Source organism: Centroberyx affinis, unplaced genomic scaffold, assembly GCF_046629955.1.
Source record: "Centroberyx affinis isolate AG114_WGS23_722 - 3 ecotype Tasmania unplaced genomic scaffold, CSIRO-AGI_Caff_v1 ptg000893l_1, whole genome shotgun sequence".
Lineage (NCBI taxonomy): Eukaryota > Metazoa > Chordata > Actinopteri > Beryciformes > Berycidae > Centroberyx > Centroberyx affinis.
The window spans coordinates 729,605-750,263 of NW_027279481.1; the positions used below are offsets into that span (position 1 = coordinate 729,605).

A 20,659-nucleotide genomic window follows, 5' to 3' on the forward strand; every position below is an offset into this window, starting at 1 on the left:
TAAAGAAGGTACAGATACAAAGGGATTAAAGTGACAGGTGTCCATATGGATGGAAGGATATTAAAGCTAGCTTTAGGGAGCAGGCTAGCTATTTGATTTGCCAGCTTTGTGTCGATTGCTTGAAGGTCAGTGTGTGATGCATGACAGAATCACACAATCATCAACAAACAGTTTTAAAATAGAAGCGTAGTGCAGTAAAAACCCCATTAGTATCTGCCATGGGTGCTATCTCATCCATCACTGCTCTAGGAGGAGTTCGGGGGGGGAGAGAGAGATCTGTCCATCATCCCCCTATTTGCATCCGCTCTTCACGTCCTCAAGGATAGGTTAGAGGGAGGGACAGGAGAGACTGTGATGCAAAAAGGGGTCAGGGTGAAAGAAATGGAGGTTACCTTTGGTGTGAGTAACTGCCTACCATGCTGTAAATGAGGTCACTACACTACACTGTCTGCGCCGGATCTGCATGCAGTACCTGACTTAAACCTGTAAGTTGTGATGAATGAGTCCTTGAGTAACCCTGCTGTGTCCGTGGGGAATAGAATCCTGCAGACTAAATCACCTGAGAGTCACAGTACAGATGGTTATGGATAAAACAGCCATCAGTAACCACATAAAAGCCGCGCTGCCAAGAAGGGAATCCCCATTCGTCACTTAGTGGTTAATAACACAACTCTCATCTGTTCATCAAAGCAGGTCTGCCCTATACACCGTACCCCTCTTTCTCCTCTATTCTCTGTCCTCTATCTAGCCTCTCCCCCCGAAGACAGAGAAAGACGGACACAGACTCACAGACACACACACACACCCCCTGAGTCTTACCACACTTCCACTGACCTTTTCCAGACCTCGTTTCTTCCAAACTTTCCTTTTTTTTTTTTACCTCTCGGGGGTGTCCTTGAAACTCAAACTGCATTTATTATTTCACCCCAAAATGCCACAAGATTCTGCAACATCAACGAAACGGCACGCTACCCCTGGGAACCGCTCGCTTCTGTTTTAAGGCAACAGGAGGGGCGGGGGCGGGGGGGAGTCGCGCCGACATTTAGAGATGCATAGTTCCCTAGAATTAGAATTAAAGGCCAACTCATTCTGATTCTGCAGCCCCTCTTTCACACACTCTGCTGTAATGCTACTGCAATACAGAGGCAAAGTAAGGACAAGCAGAAAGAGCATCAATTTAGCAAGGTAGCAACATGGGATTGTAAACAGAAAGTCTTTAAAATAGTAACACAGGTTTGTTATTAGTAAGATGGGTTTTTATTAACAACACTCCTCTTTTCAATTGCTTCTTTCTGGGGCTTCTAACAGATGGGATTTAACTTGCTAATCAGAATGGATAGGACTTTGACAGTTTAAAAACAACACACAGTGTGAATTAAGTGGCGGTTGTGCTGTTCAACCAATTACAGATTGTGGCAGTAATAAAGCAGTCTGGAGCACACATGTTGCAGCCAGGGTTTTTGTTTCAGCTTGTTTGGGATGGGAATGCATAACTGTCCAGGGAAATCACCAATTGCAACCAAAACTCAAAGTCAACTAACTCTGATTCTCTCCACACAGAGGACATTAGAACACAAGCTTTTAGTCACGCTGTAAGCTCACAAATCCATTCGCCGACGGCTCCCTTGTGTCATCATCCACCGAGAGTGAGATTTCACTGTAACCTCGCCCAGGAGAGGGATGAAAAACAAATAAGGAATCTGAGCCAGAGCAAAAGTGACCTCTGATCCGATTAGTATCTCCAATCCTGTTAGGCAGCCTCACTGATGTATGTTCATGCTCCACTCAGCTCCCCCATCCTGCTCTAATTTCCTCACCTCTCATCAACTATGGAAAAATACACAATTACACAGGTACACAAAAACACTCATTACACACACTAATAAGTAGGTGGCCACACAAACATGTACGCATGCGCACACACACACACACACACACACACACACACACACACACACACACACACACACACACACACACACACACACACACACACACACACACACACACACACACACACAAAACTGTCTGTTTAAGTGAAGCCAGATACTTTCTTCCCACTTATTTGTTTACTTACTGTTCATCGTGCTTCATCTTCTCATTCTCCGAACAGTCTAATTACCAAGAACCCCCAGAAACACAGTGGCCAGGGATTTATGAGGCAGAGGGGGGACTGGGAGATTGAATTTAATCCAGCTACACAGAGAAAGGGTGACCTTTCTGGAAGTTAGAGTTTCATCTTTGTTGTCCCATGATGCAACTGGATTAGAGTCATTCATCCCTGAAGTCATCGCTTCATTCATTAATTTATTCTTCTTAGGGCTATGAAAAAGGCACAGACTAATCAGCTCCCTTGCCCCTGTTGGACAGTAAGAGAAGAGGATCACGTCGAGGCAGCGTGCCCTACTACATCAACACAGAGAGCTGCATCCTCAGGAGACCAACCATCTGTCACCCTCGCTCTCCTGCACCTGCTTATGAGGTGTCACTCCTCCTGCAACGCAACCTGCTGCTTGATGCCGTACTAGGAGAGCAGGCCGCATGCTGGGCGAGCCTGCAGGCTTGCTTATGCTGTCTGTCTGTGCTTGGCATACACTATGTGTCAGTCTCCTCCACTCCTCAGTCAATGAGCTAAAGGATACTGCTGAACAGGGATGCACTGTGTTTTTGAGGCAGATACCAATGTCCGAAATTTCCCCACTACATCGGCGAATTGTACAAATGCAGGTGCAAAACAGGTTAAGCTTTTCAGATGCCTATCTTAAGATAATTAAGTGTTTTTTTAAACAAAAGATCATGTTAGTTTTATTATGTTGATAATTTGACAGTTGTAATAAGTGACATACTCCTAGAAAAAAAACACAATTGGCCAAATAGCAGTAAAGATAATATCAGACCGATAATGATATTGCTTTTTAAAGCTGAGATCGGCCGATACCGATGTCTGCTGATACAGCACTGCATCCCTACTGCTGAAGTCAACCTGGGTTTTATACACTCAGGACACCACACACACACACACACACAAACACAATTCAGTCTCTTTCTTTCTATGCACACACACGCACAAAGGCACGTTATCTGCAGACGTGCTGGCACACAGACACCTTATCTCCAAGACGTGCTGCTGTCAGGGTCTCCATAGTGGCGGAGAACTCGAGCGATGCCGCTGAGCTCCATTACAGTCAGGCCACTCACTGCAATCACAATACACCATCAGCGGTGCACTCATACACCAACCCTATCAAGACCGCTCCACTTGGAAAACCCAGCTAGGACATTCCATCCGCAGAGCGTCCAGAATTTAGAGCCGCATGATAGGTTGGGTGTCCTAGCTATGAAAAGACTACGACAATAGATATTTTACATTTTCACAGGGAGTTGGATTTCCTCTGGAGCATGCACAGACAAGGAAGGGTAAAGGATGAGAGAGAGAGAGAGAGAGAGAGAGAGAGAGAGAGAGAGAGAGAGAGAGAGAGAGAGAGAGAGAGAGAGAGATGAAAGGGAGCGAGAAAGAACAGAGAGGAAATGGACACTTTGGGTATTACTTAAAAACAGCGAGTGGTAAAAAGAAAGGGGAGGGGTATTGACACTCTAAACCCAGAGGTATTTTACAGTTTCACCCTTCACTCTTAACCCTACAGCTTGCCGTCAATGGAGAAAAACACAGGATGTGTGTGATCATGGCCAACAAAAATATTCTTTCAATCTGAGACTGAAGACAAACCTCCTACTGTATGTCCATGGTTAAAACCAACCAACCACCTAACAGCGAACCAACCAACCTGATTTATGATGAACTTCATCAGAAATTCCATAAAAGTCCAATAAAATGTAACAAGCGGAAATCACACTGTGGAATGATGATGATGATGATGATGATCCAAGGTGCTGTACTGCCGCAGGGCAAAACCAGTTGGAGCAGTAAGACAAGGATGGGTCAAATCTCAACACATACTGCCATGTAACAGTACAATGCTCCAGTCACTGACAGTATTTGAAGGAGTTTATTGTATTGGGAAGTATTGCCTTGACAGGAATTTGTATGTGTATGCTTATGCATGTGTGCATGTGTGTGTTGAAAGGTGTATAAAGCGGGAGCTGTGAAAAGGCCAGTTGTGGATGTATTGAGGATGCTGTGAAAGGTGAGACAAAAAGCAAAGAGCAGCAAGACAAATAGGTGAAGATACAAGAGGAGAATCTTACAAAGGTCATACAAAAAGGGAAACAAAGAAAAGCCTCTAATTGGCTAAGCTGTCTGTTATACAGTGTATGGCACTATGCAGATCATACAAGGAGTTGGTGCTAAAACAATCAGCATTACGCATTAAGATAACAAGTACAGTAAGCTCTAGTACCTTCACTGTCAACATTAATTATAATACCATTTATGCTAGTTAGGCTGCAGAAATAGCACAAATACTTGAATTTCGCCTTGGAAAGGCCAGTGTTTGATAAGTATGAAGTCATGTTAAGGTATGAGCATGCAGTGTAATGACTAATGAAACATGGATTAGTGACCACATTTTGTCTTGCATGCAGATGGACGCTTAGATTATTACAACCTCATCTTACAAAGATCAAAACAAAGATTTCAACCAATATTCTCAGACATCCCACACACAACCACCCTCCCCCGCATGTGTTCTGATGAGACTTACCACTTGGTTGCGTGTGCGGTGGTAGGGCTGGATGATGGGTAAGCCCAGGGGTGTCACCCACTCCACAGTGCAGCCAGACTTGGAGATCAGCCTGGCACTGTCTGTCAGCCAGTCCTGCAACACAGGGGACACCACCAGAGGTAACGTGAGGGCACACACAGGGCTGAGGGGGGCACTCAGAGCAAAGTAGGGCACTTCACCAATCACTGAGAGTGAATTCCTGCCTATTTGTTGCATGTGTATGTATGTGTGTGTGTGTGTCCTTGCACACTTGTATGTGTGCTTGTGTGTGCACATTTGGACAAGAGCAGCGCAATCAAGTTCAAATCAGCGAGTTCTGACAGTTGTCTGATGAACTTTTCATGTTCTGCTGTGTGGAGGCTTTAATAAATCAGGCTGTAAATATAAATACACTGTTGAGCATTTGGAACAACAAACAGAAAAGAGAAACTCCCTCTCCAAGGCCTCAACAGATGATCTATTTAGGCTGCTCCTGTACTCCATGGAGTATTCTACTGCAAACAGGTGTTGCAGACTTAGTGTGGACCAGGTGGAGAGCTGTTGCTTAGTCTGAAAATTAGAGCGCAACAGTGCTGTCTGCATCAGCTGAGTCTCTGACACAGTTAATCTCCAAGAATGGAAACCCTATTAATGTTCCACCGGTGTCTCCACACACACACACGCACACACGCACACACGCACACACACACACACACACACACACACACACACAGGCGCATACACACATGCACACAGAGCTATAGGAAAGACAAATAAGCCCCAACCTGGCCCAAAGCTGCTCCATTCATCAGCTGGCAGGCCTACCTTCCTCTCTCTATTTCGCCCTCCTCTCCCCTCCCTGAATCTACGCCCAGGTACAATAAAATAAAGGAGGACAGCATGAGAAAATGGGAGAGAGAGAGAGATTAACTAGCTAGATAGCTAAACAGATCGATTGATCAATGAGTAGATTGATAAATTACCGAGCGAAAGAGAGAGAAAAGGAGTGCGTGGAGAGCAGGAGAATGAATAGGAGTGTTGACAGAATAAGTGGCAAATGTACAGAGAGGAGAGGTCAGGGATGACAGCACTAGGGATTGATCATCTACCCCTTGCTCACCCATCTCTCACTCACCGCTGCAAAATGCTAGGGGACGTGACCTATTTTAAAGCTACAGGCGTGCACACACACACATAGACACACACACACACACACACACACACACACACACACACACAAGCACCAGGTCAGGGCCAAGGTATGATGGGAAGGGAATTTTTCATCTCAGACTGGGCTGTCCCCACACATTCCCCCGAGGGACGCACACAAACACTGGGTGGTGGCTCTGTTAGCTAGCCAAACTGCTCCAGTCCTGTGGAGATAATGTACAATCCCCTACCAGGTGCATGCTCCAAATGAATTGGATCTATAAATGGAGTCTATGTGATGAATGGGTGCAGCTGCCTGGGTAATAGTGAAGTAAACTAGTCATTAATACAGGAAGAAAAAAAACGATCACATCCTATATTCAGTATTGGGTCAGTGGAGGGTTCTGGATACCTTAATGGAGATAGAAATGGGTGTTACTATACATAGATACTGTATGAATGTGCAAACAAAGTTTTTATGCATCCATTTGTAAGTGCACATTGTATTAGTGTGTCGTTATGCTACGTGAATGTATGGTTGTGCTATATTCAGGTGTTGTTGAATGTGACTTAAAGCACATTCACAACCTGAGTGGAAATAGTATTTACGCAGGGATACTTGAAAAGTGGAAGACAAGAATATACTAATGTAGAGCAATTACAAGGAGTGCTCCACAGCATTTGTACTGCACTTCATCCTTGTTATCACAGCAGTTAGTAACAAAGAGGTGTGAGTTTGTACTGGTGATAATGTGTCAGACGAAAGTATATTATTGTGTGCAGGTGTAGTGGACCCACCTGGATCTTCCTGGTGCCTGTAAACATCTCCGTCAAGCTACTGAACACCTGACGCACCAGGTAATGGGACGCATCCCATACATATTCCTGAAAATACAACACATGATTATGCGTGTATACACACACACCGCAAATTGGTCACTTTCAAGAAGCTACACAGCGTTTCTCAATAAAAAAAAGGGTTAAAAATGAATATAAAGGCTTTTCCATTGTAGTAATCATTAGGGATCGAACGGATAATGTAAATGTGTGATGAATGTTACAGTGCTGAGTGAAACGGTCTTTCAAGTGGTATATCATTTCAGTGATATGATCTCCTCCTTGGTAGACTTTTATCTATGAGCTGCCTCACCCCCCATCCATCCCACTCTGTAATCAGTCACAATTACACTTCTCCTAAATTCCCTGTTTAAACAATTAGGGACATTAAGCAGAAGTCATTTAGCACAATCCTCAGGCTGTTAGATGCTAGACATAATGAGAGCAGTATCATGGCAATCCCATCTGTACAGACAATGTAATTAACTATAGCTATTGTAAGGAACTATATGGCTATTTGACAGAGATTAAACACCACTGTAAGAAGATTAAATGCTTCCATTCTCCTTCCATGATCTCATTCAACAGATTGGGTTTGCCCATCAAAGAACCATTTATCTCCAGCCGAACGGAATAGTAGTTTAAAACTAAAAATAGGTCTATAGTGGCTGTAGATAGAAAGGATATCATATATGTCTATTAGTGTAGACTTCCCTGGCCTCCCTGCCACAACCATTCAATATTTTACTACAATGACAATGCAAACTTTAACAGCCTCTGCTCTTCCTCCATGCAGCTCACTTGGAGACAGTCTTGTACTCATAACACCAAGTTTACAGTTTCCAAAATCCCTAATCTGCAAATACATGCAGACACTGTCACTTGGGTGATAAATGTCGCCATGCACATGCACAAAGCAATGGGGCAACAAGAAGGTGTGAGGATAGACCTCAGTGGGGAAGACCTCATATTTCACTGTAAATCCATCTGGGATTAATAGGCTGTGCGTGTAACACGAAAAATGTATATGTCTGCTGAGGAAAAATGTAGACGAGAGGAAATTGCAGGGAGAGCCCCGTATAGAGGAGACCCCACGCTAAAGGTCACTCTGTCATACCACGCTAAAAATAAAACGGTGTACAGGAGAAGGGAGAGCCCCCCCCCCCCCCACTCCACTCCTCCCCTACCTTGGGGAACTCATCAATCTCCTTCAGTCTTTTCTCTATCTGGAGGCGCCCCCCGTAGCGTGTGACTCCGTACACCACCGTCATCACAGTCTGCTTGACCACCTTCCTGCTGATGAAGCCCTCCAGGACCTGAGCAATCTTCAGACCTCTCTCTGCATCCTGCACTCTGAACTCCTCTACCTGACACACACACACACACATAAAACACACACACACAAATGTTGAACAGCTTGTGTCCAAATCAACTCTTTTGGGGGACATTGTGATGCACATTCACATGTAATTTGGGCAGAAATGCTTTAACACAATCTCCAATAATGTCTTTATACTGTACAATCCATTCTTCTTACCACAGCAGACTGAGTGGCTGTTACCTTTTGTATCGCTTATCCCTAAGAGTAAACAACCAGATTTAATTTATCTGGAGAGGTAGGTCTTTATTTCACAAGCCTGATATAATCTATCGTCTAACAATAACTGCAATGCCCAGAGGTAACAATAGGACAATGAGATAGGGACTGGCAGCAAACTGCACTCTACTTTCAGTCGATTCCCCAGCTCATTGACAACTCCACAATATACTTTGCAGCTACAGAATTATAGAATTGATTTTAAAGTTATTTTACTTGTATACAAAGCTCTTAATGGCTTAGGACCGGCCTACATTACAGAATCCCTGCTGTTCTACATTCCATCAAGAGCCCTCAGGTCTTCTACTGCTGGTTTGTTAGAAATACAAAACCCCACTCAAAAGAAGATTGGGGATGCAGCCTTTTTTAACTATGCTCCTAAACTGTGGAACACCCTGCCAAAGAATAGAGAGGCAGGCTCTGTAAGCATTTTCAAATGACTGTTAAAAACGTATCTTTTCAGCTTAGCTTTTAAATAGCCTTCATTGTAACTGTTTCTGTTCAGGACGAATTTTTCATTGGTCTTGTCCGGGTAATGCTTACTTGCACGAGTGAACACTATATGTGGGGGGGGCAGAGCTTTACCCTGTATGATTATTACAGTCACTGCCCACGCCCCCCCTCCCCCCCAAACAGCGTCAACAGACTCTGTTCCCTCCGGTACTGAAAAAATCAATACATTCACGATTAACTTCAAATTGTTTCTCCCTAATATAAGCAGCCTCACAGCAAGCCGGGTCCTTTGATTGGGCTGTGTGTGTGTGCCAGCGGGACAAGGGAGGGAAAGCTTATTCTCACTGCACACTGATGAAAGGCTTGGGAAACTGAGCAATATTAAATGCAAGACCTACACTGAAAAACTTGCTGGTATGTATTCTCAATGCTTGGTCTGTCACTCACTATGGGCAATTGCATCTAAATCAACCACAATTCAAATTCGCAGTGCAGTTGCAAGTCTGTGCAGTTCAAAGAAAGCGAGTAAGATGATGCAAACCACACAACAGCACACTGGTGCTGACCTGTTGAGCTACTCCACTGTACACATCCTGGGGCACGTCACAGGGCACGAGGTTGACTGACGTGGCACCAATGACATCTCTGCCTAGGGCTGCATAGTGCTGGAGACCATTACAGGAACCATCCTGGAGGAGAGATGCAGTGAGGGGGGGATGAAAGGAAAGATGTGGAAGAGGAGATAAGCGAGACAGAGGAAGCATGAGAGAGATCAGGACAGAATGGGAGAGGGCAGCGCAGGGAGAGAGGTTAAGGGGGAACAAGAGAGAGAATAGGTGATTAAAGGAATTTGGAAGAGATGGGGAAGAACAAAGGGTGAAATGGGAGAAAGTAAAGACAAGGAAGAGAGGATAAAAAGAGAAGGGAAGGACAAGAAAGGGGAGCAAGGTCAGTGGGAAGAAAAGAAACACAATGAAAAACACATAGATAATGATCAAGATGAATCGCAGGAGCATCGGCTGGAAAGATGAGATTAGAGATTTTGTTGAGGCCATTAGCCACAGTTCATAACAACATATTGCCATGTCCCACAGCCTCTCAAGTGTCACTTAATTTGAATTTTGCACTTCAACGCCACACTAACAAACCACTATTAAAGAGCATCTTCAATTACTCCCTTACTCAAAGCAACATCTGGACTGTGACTTGGCATCACAGAGAGAGGAAAGGAACATAAATAAGAGACGTTTGCTGAAGTGACGAATAAAAGCTAGAATATAACAAGGCTATTAATGAGGGCCTGAGGGGCAGACAAGGTTGCTTGACTCTTTGAAAAATTATACAAGCAAAAAATTATACATCTGCAATTCACTGGAGTACCGATTTGAGCCTGCATAGTTAGTGGGCTGTATACACAGTAAATACAGTATGTGTCCATCCCTGCACTTTCTCAACAGCAACACTATTGTAGAGGCCTGTCTAAAACATGACAAAGCCAACCTGTATTTGAACATATTAACATGTTACGGCTTGTGTAAGAAAAGACGAGGGTGTAAATCCCAGCTCTCAGTTATACCTTGTGCTGTGATCTGGTGTTTAAGATTAGCGCTACAGGTTTATGGCAGATAACATAAAATGGTCTTGGCTTGTTAGCTTTGATCTGTCCTCTAAAACAGCACTATAAAGCATGACTGAATGGCACACCTTATTTTTAGGAGGCTATAAACTGGAGGTATGACAGGCCTACAGTGTTTTCAGACGCGTCAAATATTACAGTCGATATGTAGACAGACTCAATATACAGAGGTAGGTTTCATAGAAACATTATAGGTACATAACTGTACCTGTACTACACAAATTAGTCTGTGACAGACAAGCAATGTTTTCTCTATGAAAAGGAAAATCTCTGTTCTAATCAGCATTAGTCAAGCATAGTGAATTTACATTTACATTTTGGGTTTGTATACACAGAAACATACATGGAGTGACTAGACAGGAGTTCAGTTTTTTCTTTGGACACACTGACTGTTGCAGGAATCAACCACATGACTTTTTGGTAATAGCAAAGTCTCTCATACCACTATTCAACCCTGCCAGGCCAGAAACAATTCTGCGCAGTGTGTTGTACGGTACCTGGTGGACAGGGAAGTGAGAGCTGAAGTGCGTTGGGTCGGGAGATCTCACAGCGTTGGCTATCTCCATACAGCAGGCCAGAGCCTGCCACGGCTCATCTGCATTCATCCACCACTTCTTACCCTGACAAACACAAACACAACCACGTGACACGCTTATCTTGCATACAGAAACACAGGCGGAAGAGCATTTTTATCCTGTGTTTTGACAAATTCATATCCCCATTAGATTTTGTCACTTTGATTACACTGACCATTCACTCCCTGTGAGAGACAGTGGTTAAGCTAGGAATTTTAAAATCCATTTCATGAATGAACTGTCTTTGTATGTCTTTAAGAAATAAATGCTTATGTGTACACTACCAGTCAAAAAATTGGACACACCTGATTGAATGAACAATCAGGTCATCAAGTCATTTTGATCTCAAGGCTTACACTTAAATGCTTGAAATTTGTTTTTTATACAAATATAAATAGTGAGGTTGATACCTATGTATGAATTTCTTTCCAAAGCCTTTGCCTTTCCATCAAGGCAAAGGGTGTCTGCTATAAAGAGTCTAAAATATAAGATAGCTTTGATTTGTTTAACACTTTTTTGGTCACTGCATAACTCCTTATTAAGTTAAGAAGTAAGAATAAAGAAAAATGCATGTATCCAAACTTTTGACTGGCAGTGTATGTTTCAGTTGGGTTTCTGAGACCCTAGAAGACTTTTAACATTTTACCTACTAGTAGCCCACAAGTACCCAGATGTGCTATGTGTAACTATGAAGTTATGGACTATATTATTAAAAGCAAATAGCATTAATAGCAAAGACCAATAAAGATAGACTGACATTTAGTGGGTTGTCAGCAGAGTCCAGTATGTCTTCCATGATGGAGTTGGCGTACTCCAACCTGCCCTGCAGTGAGCTCCTCTTCTTCAGTCCTGTCAGGTTGACTAAGTGAATCTTTAGCCAGTCCAGTCCTTTAGGACCCAGGGGCTTCCCCTCCGCAAACAAAAGGATGGCCCGTGTCACGTCACTCCCCAGGTGGTTAAAGTAGGGAGGGCAGGGGTAGGTGCGTCCCCGGAAGTCCATGTTATGAGGGAACCAGAAGACCTCATCTCTAATGTGGTTGGCGATGGAGAGTTTATAGAGAGCATCCATACGCAAGCTGTGCATCTCGCTGCATTTCTTTTTGGCAGTGATCACCTCCCTTTTCATGTGGGCCTTCTCAGTGGCATTATAGGAAGGATCTTGGGGGTTGAAGTGGGGGACTTTGGGGGCCTCTGACAGAGGGGGAGGGATGTCTAGCTTCTCACTGCCTCGGTCATTGAAGATGGAGATAATAATGTCCAAGAGGGGATTGTTGATCCTCCAGGCACAGGTGCCCAGCTGGTTGAGGGAGTCCACAACAGGATCGAGGTTCTGGCATTTCTCTAGCAACAGTTCGTGTTGGGTGGCCCCGTCCCCCGAACGCATCAGCTTGGTAGGTGTCAGCAGGTAGGCCCCGAACTTGGTGGAGATCCAGGGTACAGGGGGGCACAGCATCGGAATCACGTAGGAGTCAAAGGTCAACTTGGTCTCTATGGCTTCCTGCTGCATCTGAGTCAGGATGGGGTGGGGCTTGATGAAGCCGACCTGGTGGGTAAAAAAAAAAAAAGCACAATATCATGAGATCCAATTAGAAAGAAGAGAAACTTAAGAGTGGGCGGGCACAGGAAACATCTCTCTTTAAATAGAGATGAATGTTTCAATTACACCTAAATGAATGAGGTTTGCTTAGCTGATTTAACAACCAGGTCAAGGTTAATCACGACTTCTGGTGTGTAGAGTGTGGCTGATTTACTTTCTGACTGATTTCAGTGTAACTATGAAGCTGTAAATACACAAGCTACAAATTTGGACATCTGTTTCATGACAATTTTAATCAAAGCTGACAGGAAAAAAAAAAAAACTGTCTACAACCATTCTTACCTGTAATTACACTCTTATTTACTACTCCTAACTCACCACATTATCATGCTATCAGCTTAAGGAAAAAATACATCAAAACATCATGACAAAACACGTCAATTAACATACATATAGATATTTAATTTGAGAGCGAAATCATCAGGTTCTACACCAATCCATCAAACTCGCAGAAAAATGAAACACCTCAGTGTTGCTTGCATGAGTCAGACTGCCATGCTGTGCTGCAAAATCATTAGGTTGCACCCCTGATGAGCTGACCTCCTCCATCCCCACACAGCACAGCAAAGGAGGGAGAGATAGAAAGAAAGAGAGAGAAAAAGAGTTAGAAAGAAAGAGAGAGAGAAAGAGTGAGAGAAAAGGAAACACAGAGGAGGAAAGAGAGAGGAAAAAAAAACGTGTGCCCCTCTGTCAAAGTGCATCAAGTTCACAGGGCTGGATATTTTCTCTCTCTCTCTCTCTCTCTCTCAGGACTGAACAGTCTCCTGAATCCCCTGCCAGGGTCCCAGGGCAGTAAATCAGCCAGCCAATTAAGGGGACACTAAAAAAGGGATTAGCCTGGAACCCATTCATCTTACTCAACTGCTCCCTCTGCCAATTCACATATGGGGTGAAAAATGGTTTTATAATTCATATGCTGGTGCGCTCCACAATGTATTGGAGGGTGCTGAGGTGGACAAGGTGAAAGGCTCGACAAGGCAGCGACGTGCTTTAGAATGACGGACAGCCCTGTCCAAAGTGAAGGTCGTCTGTTACAAGGCATTTTCTTTGTTTTTGTCCTACCACAGTTCTTACTGGCTCTGTGATAAGGTCAGCTCTACAATTCCTTCAAGTTTAACTGCCTAACTCAAAGAAATTCCAAGGAAAAATTTGGAATAGTTACATTTAACATGATAATTTGACTGATGTAGGGTCCATGCAGTGCACAGCTCTGGATCAAACATTTTTTAATCCTTTTGAATACCTCTCTCAAGGCTAGTTTCAAGGAGATCCATTTAAGTCTTAATCCTTGACCATTTTTTCCACTTAAATCTCTGTTGAAAGGATCTTTTTTTGGTGTGGGTTAACGCTCAGGAAACTTGTTGTCAGGTTATCAAAAGGTATTCAAATTCTCTCAGATCCGGATCTGAATGCTCTTATTAGGGAGAGCCAGAGGAGCAAGAGGAGCCAGAAGACCCAGAGCACCCAGAGGACCCGGGTTCAGACACTGAATCTCTACCAACTCCAGGGGCGTTATTCTGTAGCTCACCCTGTGCTCTGCCCTCCCTGCGTAAAGGGCCAAGCGAGAAGAGGATTTCCCCATTGGGCTCCATAAAGTATCACATTATTGTTGTAATTATTGCATTTGCACATCTGCTGTACCTGCCGGGTGCTGCGGAAGGTGTACATGTGGTAGAGAATAGGGATGAGCTTCCTCTCATAGGCCGGGTTCAGGATGTCGCTGTTAATTTTGAGGGTCTTGACCATCAGGTCCACCATGTAGGTGCCCACCTCCACGGTTACTATATATGGCCAGTGGGTCTCGTCCCCCTGCAGCGTGGGTCCTGAACTCTGCTCTGTCTCCAGCTTGCACCAAAGCTCTCTGGGAAGGACATCATACACCTAGAGGGAGGGGAAAGGAAGTGGCTTATTTTCATTTAGTGAACAAGAGATTCGCCCCATAGGATTCAAGGTCATGGGACGTGACTGTAATAATATCTTGGAAAAAAAGCAGGGAAATCGTAATTCTCATTACAATAACTAATAAATAAGATGGCAGGCATGGTTACGTTTTTGTGAATTGCCAAGGGCTGTTTCACACTTCATATTTTAATAAAAGAAATCATCAAATGGGGGCTGATCAACGATCGTAAAACAGCAATCCTGCTGCAAGAGCTTTGATAAATACTGTACAAGGCCAAATGTCTTAAAATTTCAGCTATCAACTCAGCCAATTTCAGCCATCCCATATACAACAGCATCAAGCAACCTTAAAGAAAGGGAACATCTAAGAGAGTAATTACATTATATGGGTCAGGAGGAAACATTATTATGCAGTCTCATCAGTATTAACTTCCTCTCAATGTGAAAGTTGGGCAGATATAAATCAGATGGGATACAAAATCACTGAAAGCAGATTGAGTGCAAAAGCAATATAAGCATACTTCGCTCAGGTAAACTGACGAAGAATAAATTCCCTTTTGAAAAATATAATACAAATGAAGAGGTACACATAGAGGAAGACAAATCTTGATGTGTTTACCTGGTTGAGTGGACAAATAAGACCTAATTCTCTACCTTGGTATCTTTGGCCAGTAGGTCTGTGTAAGAGCTGTAAATGCTGCTCAGCTTTTCCACCATTTGATTGTGGCCCTTCTGTCGCACGAAATACTTGGTGTAGACCCTGTTGCCCAGGTCTCTGGCCAGGATCTTGAGTGATTCTCCACTGGGAGGCAGGCTGGACACACTCTGGACAAGGGCAAGACACACTTCAACAGGTCAAAACGTTTATGAAAATTTTTGAAGAAATACAAGGAGAAGCATGCTTAGGGCTTTTGTCAGATTTGATTCAATTTAATGCAATATCAATCAGTCCAGCACTTTTTCCTCACAGTGAAAAACAAACTGAAAGTAGCACTTTCAAAACGAATATCATATCCTGTGTATTCCTGATTAAGGCATGCTCTTCTTTGCTATCAAAAAGAAAGCTTGATGCTTTTTCAGCTGTTGTCCTTGTCTGATAGTTGACTTTGGAGTTTTGTGTATTGTGGTTACCAAGATTAGTTGGGGTCGAATTACACACAATGATGATGGAGAGAAAACAAAGGAGAGACAAGTGTGACCACACAACACATCTATATTTGAATGTTTTCTAGTAAAATGAAGCTGCCATTGATCAGAAAGGTTCTTGACTGAAATGCTGACAAGTTCTTGTCAAACGCTAGAATTCAGGCATCTCACTGTGCTGTAGGCCAAGTAGGGTGGGTTGTGTTACCTGTATCATAATGTCGACATATTCGCTGTCCTCCAGCAGACAGAGATAGGGGTAGAGGTTGAGCCTGTAGTACTTGGTGTTGGTGTTAGCCAGGATCATCTTGCTCTCCCTCAGGGCCTGGAGGAGGGTCTTCCACCACTGAGACCGCTGCTCCGCCAGCAGCTCCCTCTGACAGGGCAACACAACTGTCAATCATCCTTCTCATAACAGTGACTGACAGTATAAAATCCATATAGCATGTGTGAAAGAAAATGAACAATATTCCCTCTGAGCAATTCCTGTTTAGCAAATTTGATCCCAAACTGAAAGTCATTATAAATTGAGACGCAGTAGATGGGGCTATCCTTGATTTGGACACGAATCAGTACAACATGACTGTGCATTCAGTTTCAGGGTTAGGCTTGTTTGGCCCTTGCGTGTCTGCATGTTTCTGTGTGTGTATGTGTGAGCGTGCACCAGTGCATGAAGTGTTTCTCCTACCTAACTCTAAAACCTCCCCTCCCAGTCTGTCTGAAGCAGAGCCCCAGTCTGGCTCGTGGATGGAGAGGTGACTCAGCGTTCTCCCCAGAGGCCTCCATTACAATACATTATCATTCTGCCCTGCCTGTCTGTAAATGCTTCCTGACCACCAGGGACCCTCAGCCTGCTCCCTTCCCCCACCCGCATAGCCTATCTGCAGAGGCAGAGGAGCCAGGCTGGACTGTAAATGCCAGAGTTGGCAATAAGAAACACCACAGGAATACGATGTTCCTGCCTCCCTACCCTGCTTGGCCTTGACACATAATGCTCAAAAGTTTAAAAGGGGGAAAAAGATAAACTTTTCTCACTGGAGATAATGGATACACTTTGATATTAAATGTGCTACGTGTAGCATTTTAAATATCAATAATTACACATTACCACATTAATTTTGAGACATTAGTATAATTACCCCAAACAAACAAGACCATTGCCAAGAAGATTGGCAGCCTACACTGAATTTAATGTTGTGTGCCACCGGGTCGGATTTTGCAGTAAATCTGCCTGGATTGTTGTGGTCTTAATTAACAGTAACTAATAGTCGCAGCAACAACAATATGAGCATGGTCTCCTTTGTTTACAGTATCACATCTCTAATATCATCAAGTCTATGTGGGGTTGCATTCAGTGTTATTTCTGTGGTATGATATAGAAAGCATGTCTTCTCTAGAATTATGCTAAATTAATCCATCATACTTTAGAGTGCATTTTGAGTGAAAAGGCACCGGAATGAACCCTAAACCAACAATTATTTACAACTGAATCATCTCTATTTCATGACACACTATATTCCAAACACCTATTTGTTTCAGTATCATATAATTGTAAATCTGCAGTTGTAGCTGTCTGTATTGAATCGAGAAGAGTGAGATGAGGAGTGGTGGCAGGTGGGTTTGTTTACCATCTTGGCCATGTTTTCAGTGACAGGCTTGGCAGCCTCCACAGAGTCCATGGTGATGGTGCAGGCCTGTTCCATGCGGAGCTGACGTTTGAAGCGCTCCTGGAGCTCCTCCTGACAGAAGTCCAGCTTGGGGTAATGGTGGTCTGTCCTCTGAAACACACACACACACACACACACACACACACACAGCAGAGGGTTTTCACAGTGATCCCAACCAAAATCAAATGGTTAAACTGATCTGGGTTCTACTGTGCTGGCATAGATTTATATGTCTGTGTGTTGGTGTCCTTGTGCGAGAGAGAGAGAGAGAGAGAGACACACACAGACAGACAGACAGACAGACAGAGGGAGAGAGAGATAGAGAGCAGAAGGGAGAGAGACAGAGAGAGAGAGAGAGAGAGAGAGAGAGAGAGAGAGAGAAAGACAGAAATAATGACTGCCTGCCATGATAGCAGTGAGAGCCTTCTCAGGCCAGTGAGCAACGGGCGAGTCAGAAAACCATTTCAGTCTGCTGCCAAGAGAACATAACTGGGCTTCAATCACACTTGCTTTGGCTCCATGCTGTTAGAAAGCAAACAAATAGCTCATTATTCGCAGCCTAATAAGGTGTACAAACATGGCGGGTGCTTTATCAAATTGCATTATCGGCCTGCTGGTACCTTGACCAACTGGCATTTATTTTCAAGATTTAATTGAAGATTACATTAGGGCGGCGGATTGGCAGCTTGGATAGGGAGGTGTGGAGTCAAAAGGTTGCTGGTTAAATCCCTGGCACCAACAGCGCCCAATAATACCGCAGTGCACCTGAACAAGAGTATCTCACCCGTAGATGTAGCAACCTGTTGTAAGGAGGGGAATTAAAATTGGCAAGCAGAGTGGTGCAGCAAAGCTAATATTGATCAGAAAGGTACTGAACTCAATCACGGAGTGTGAGAAAGCCAGAGTCTCTTAATTTACATTAGAGCCAATCCATATTTATACCTCTCTTTTGGGGCAAAACACTCACCTCACAATTCAGAAAACAATAGTCACGATAAAAGAAGTTGAAATGATAAAGTTACCTCAGACAAAATTGCCTCAACATGAGGAATCCAATAGAAAAGGAGATCAATGTCTTGCTAGTTTTGGAGGAATCATCGCTGACTGTGAACATTGTTACCCAGTTGCAGTTCATCCTATCCGATTATTTCTATAACTGATATCATGATACATTTCAAGCTGCATGATGCATATTGTGACCTTCTCATGATAATGCAGACTGACTGATAATATTGTTACATGTTTAAGCTGTAATTATTATTAACAGGCTGGACGTCGGGAGGTCTAAACCCCACTATAACAATTTGTCTACAGTAATCACCAGAAGGTAGGAGAGAACTAAGCAGGGCATATGGGAAAATATGTGCTGACAAATGCATGGCCCCAATTAACATCCAGTAGATATGGAAATGTCCTTCCCCAAGACTAATTAAAAGAATAAAGCTTAAGCTTAAGGGCCTGGCTGGCTGCTCAACTCATAGAAGGCGGCAGCACATATGCACTTTTCATTGTACAGACACAAATAGCTGGTTAAATGGTTTGGGAGCTGGAGCCTGTGTGTCCACATGCAACACTGCTGAAGGGCCCACATGTGCTTTACATGTAGTCATTTATTATTGAAGAGGGTGTGACCTGGCCAGGACATCTGGGAATTATCAGCAAACACATCATAGAGAGGTTGTAGGGGCAGGTGGATGTGGTACAGTAGTGAAAACCTTTATTAACTCAGAGACAGGAGACGAGACAGACAGTAAATCAGACCTCAAAGGAACCTGGCATGGACAGCAGCCAAAGCAAAGCTTAAGGTTGTGTGGCAGATAAATCTCCAGCCAGACCAGCTCTTGTACAGTATTATAGCTTCAGAACAATAAAAGGGTGGAGAAGGTAACACCTTAGTATCAGTAGTTGGGGACGGGATCAATAGAGAGACTGTTGCCAGTGAAACCAAGTCAGAGGTGTTAGAGCTTTGGTTTTGTACAGGCTTGCAACATAGAAAGGCAAAAAAGCGAACAACTGTACAGTGGGGACAATAATTTAATTCTTCTTCTGCTGAACTATTGTTAAAATCGGGCATCCTGTAGCTGCGTGTACATCTGATTTTTATGCTTCATAAAACTGAACAAAGATGAATCTATGAATATGTTTTTGCTCCTGTGCATGTGTGTACTGTGCTCTAAATTCTCAGTACAGTGTGTGTATAAATGACTATGAATGTTTTCTAGTGTCTCTGTTGTTTGTGGCTAGACGCTATAGAAGGAGACAACCATAAAATAAAAAGCACTGATCATCTCTTTTCCCCGGGGTCTCTGATCCTCCTTCCCCTCTCTCTCCTTCTCTTCCTCCTTCATTATGTTTTTTTCTCATCTCCTCTTCCCTCTTGTCCTCGGTCTGCCCCTTCCTCCCCCTTCTCATTTTACCCTGTTCTCCTCTACTCTGCCAAACCCACTGTTTTTTCTCCAAGGCCTCCTGGTAAAAACCAGCCTTGTTAATGAAGCCATCATCGCCCAGGACTGGGCAGATCGACAAAGTCTCACCCAGAAAGGTGTCAGTTTAGACAGTACAATCTAGCCTTCATCCTCATAGGGATTTCCATTGCAAGGTAAGCCATATTACACATTCTGAATAAAACAGGCAAAATATAGGCTAAGCATACGTATGAAAAAATAATTAAATGAGAGAATACCATAAAATCTCTGATGACAAGCTGAAACTAGATCAAACTGCATTTCCTACGAGCTACAACTTCATCAAAATTCAAACTCACACCAGCAAACAATATTCTAATTAGGTTGTGTGGCTGCTGCTAACAGTAATTGAAAATCCTCAGGAGACCACGCACCCAGCCAGTCTGCTATTCAGTCATCCGGCAGAGCAGTTACTCGGCCAGCCTGCCAAAAAGTCAGTAAGACAGTCAGTCAGTTAGCAAGTCCGTTGGCCAGTTGACTAGTCAGTCTGCCATATAAATGAAGTATAATGAAGGGGTTTCATTCAGCCCGTTTTACATTTCAGTCAGTGGTGTAGTTTTACGTACTGTCTTAAGATAGAAATACATGACCCGCTGACTGGTATACTTAGCATTACACATGCAGACTTACAATAAGATCAATAAGAAAGTCTGACAAAGAGCAACCAGAATATGGTGCAAGCATCATGGCTAAAAATACTGCCAGTGTACAAAAAGCTGTAAATGAATCATGTGAGCATCAGGAGAGGAGAGGAGGTGGAAAAAGAGGCGAGGCGAGGCAAGACAGGGAGGAGAGGAGAGGAGAGGAGAGGAGAGGAGAGGAGGGGCGAGGAGAGGAGAGGAGGGGCGAGGAGAGGAGAGGAGAGGAGGTGGAAAAAGAGGCGAGGCGAGGCAAGACAGGGAGGCGAGGAGAGGAGAGGAGAGGAGAGGAGAGGAGTTAGAAAGCAGTGTTGGCTCACTCTATAAATAAGCCAGTGC

General features: G+C 43.7%; 1 protein-coding gene across 4 annotated transcripts in view; it reads right to left on the bottom strand.

Moving 5' to 3' along the window:
• The window catches only part of polrmt (polymerase (RNA) mitochondrial (DNA directed)), a 45,887-nt gene that overhangs the window by 15,947 nt on the left and 9,281 nt on the right, over nt 1-20,659 (bottom strand). For all 4 annotated transcript variants that reach the window (XR_011695251.1, XM_071521498.1, XM_071521497.1 and 1 more), the window contains exons 6-15: nt 17,179-17,328; nt 15,759-15,926; nt 15,062-15,232; nt 14,147-14,386; nt 11,666-12,451; nt 10,831-10,953; nt 9,264-9,386; nt 7,835-8,014; nt 6,609-6,695; nt 4,662-4,775 (exon numbers count right to left, since the gene is read on the bottom strand). Coding sequence is in view for 3 of the 4 variants with exons in the window: in XM_071521498.1 (XP_071377599.1) it covers nt 4,662-4,775; nt 6,609-6,695; nt 7,835-8,014; nt 9,264-9,386; nt 10,831-10,953; nt 11,666-12,451; nt 14,147-14,386; nt 15,062-15,232; nt 15,759-15,926; nt 17,179-17,328 (2,142 nt within the window). In the remaining variant the exon portion in view is untranslated. The remainder of the gene's footprint in view (nt 1-4,661; nt 4,776-6,608; nt 6,696-7,834; nt 8,015-9,263; nt 9,387-10,830; nt 10,954-11,665; nt 12,452-14,146; nt 14,387-15,061; nt 15,233-15,758; nt 15,927-17,178; nt 17,329-20,659) is intronic.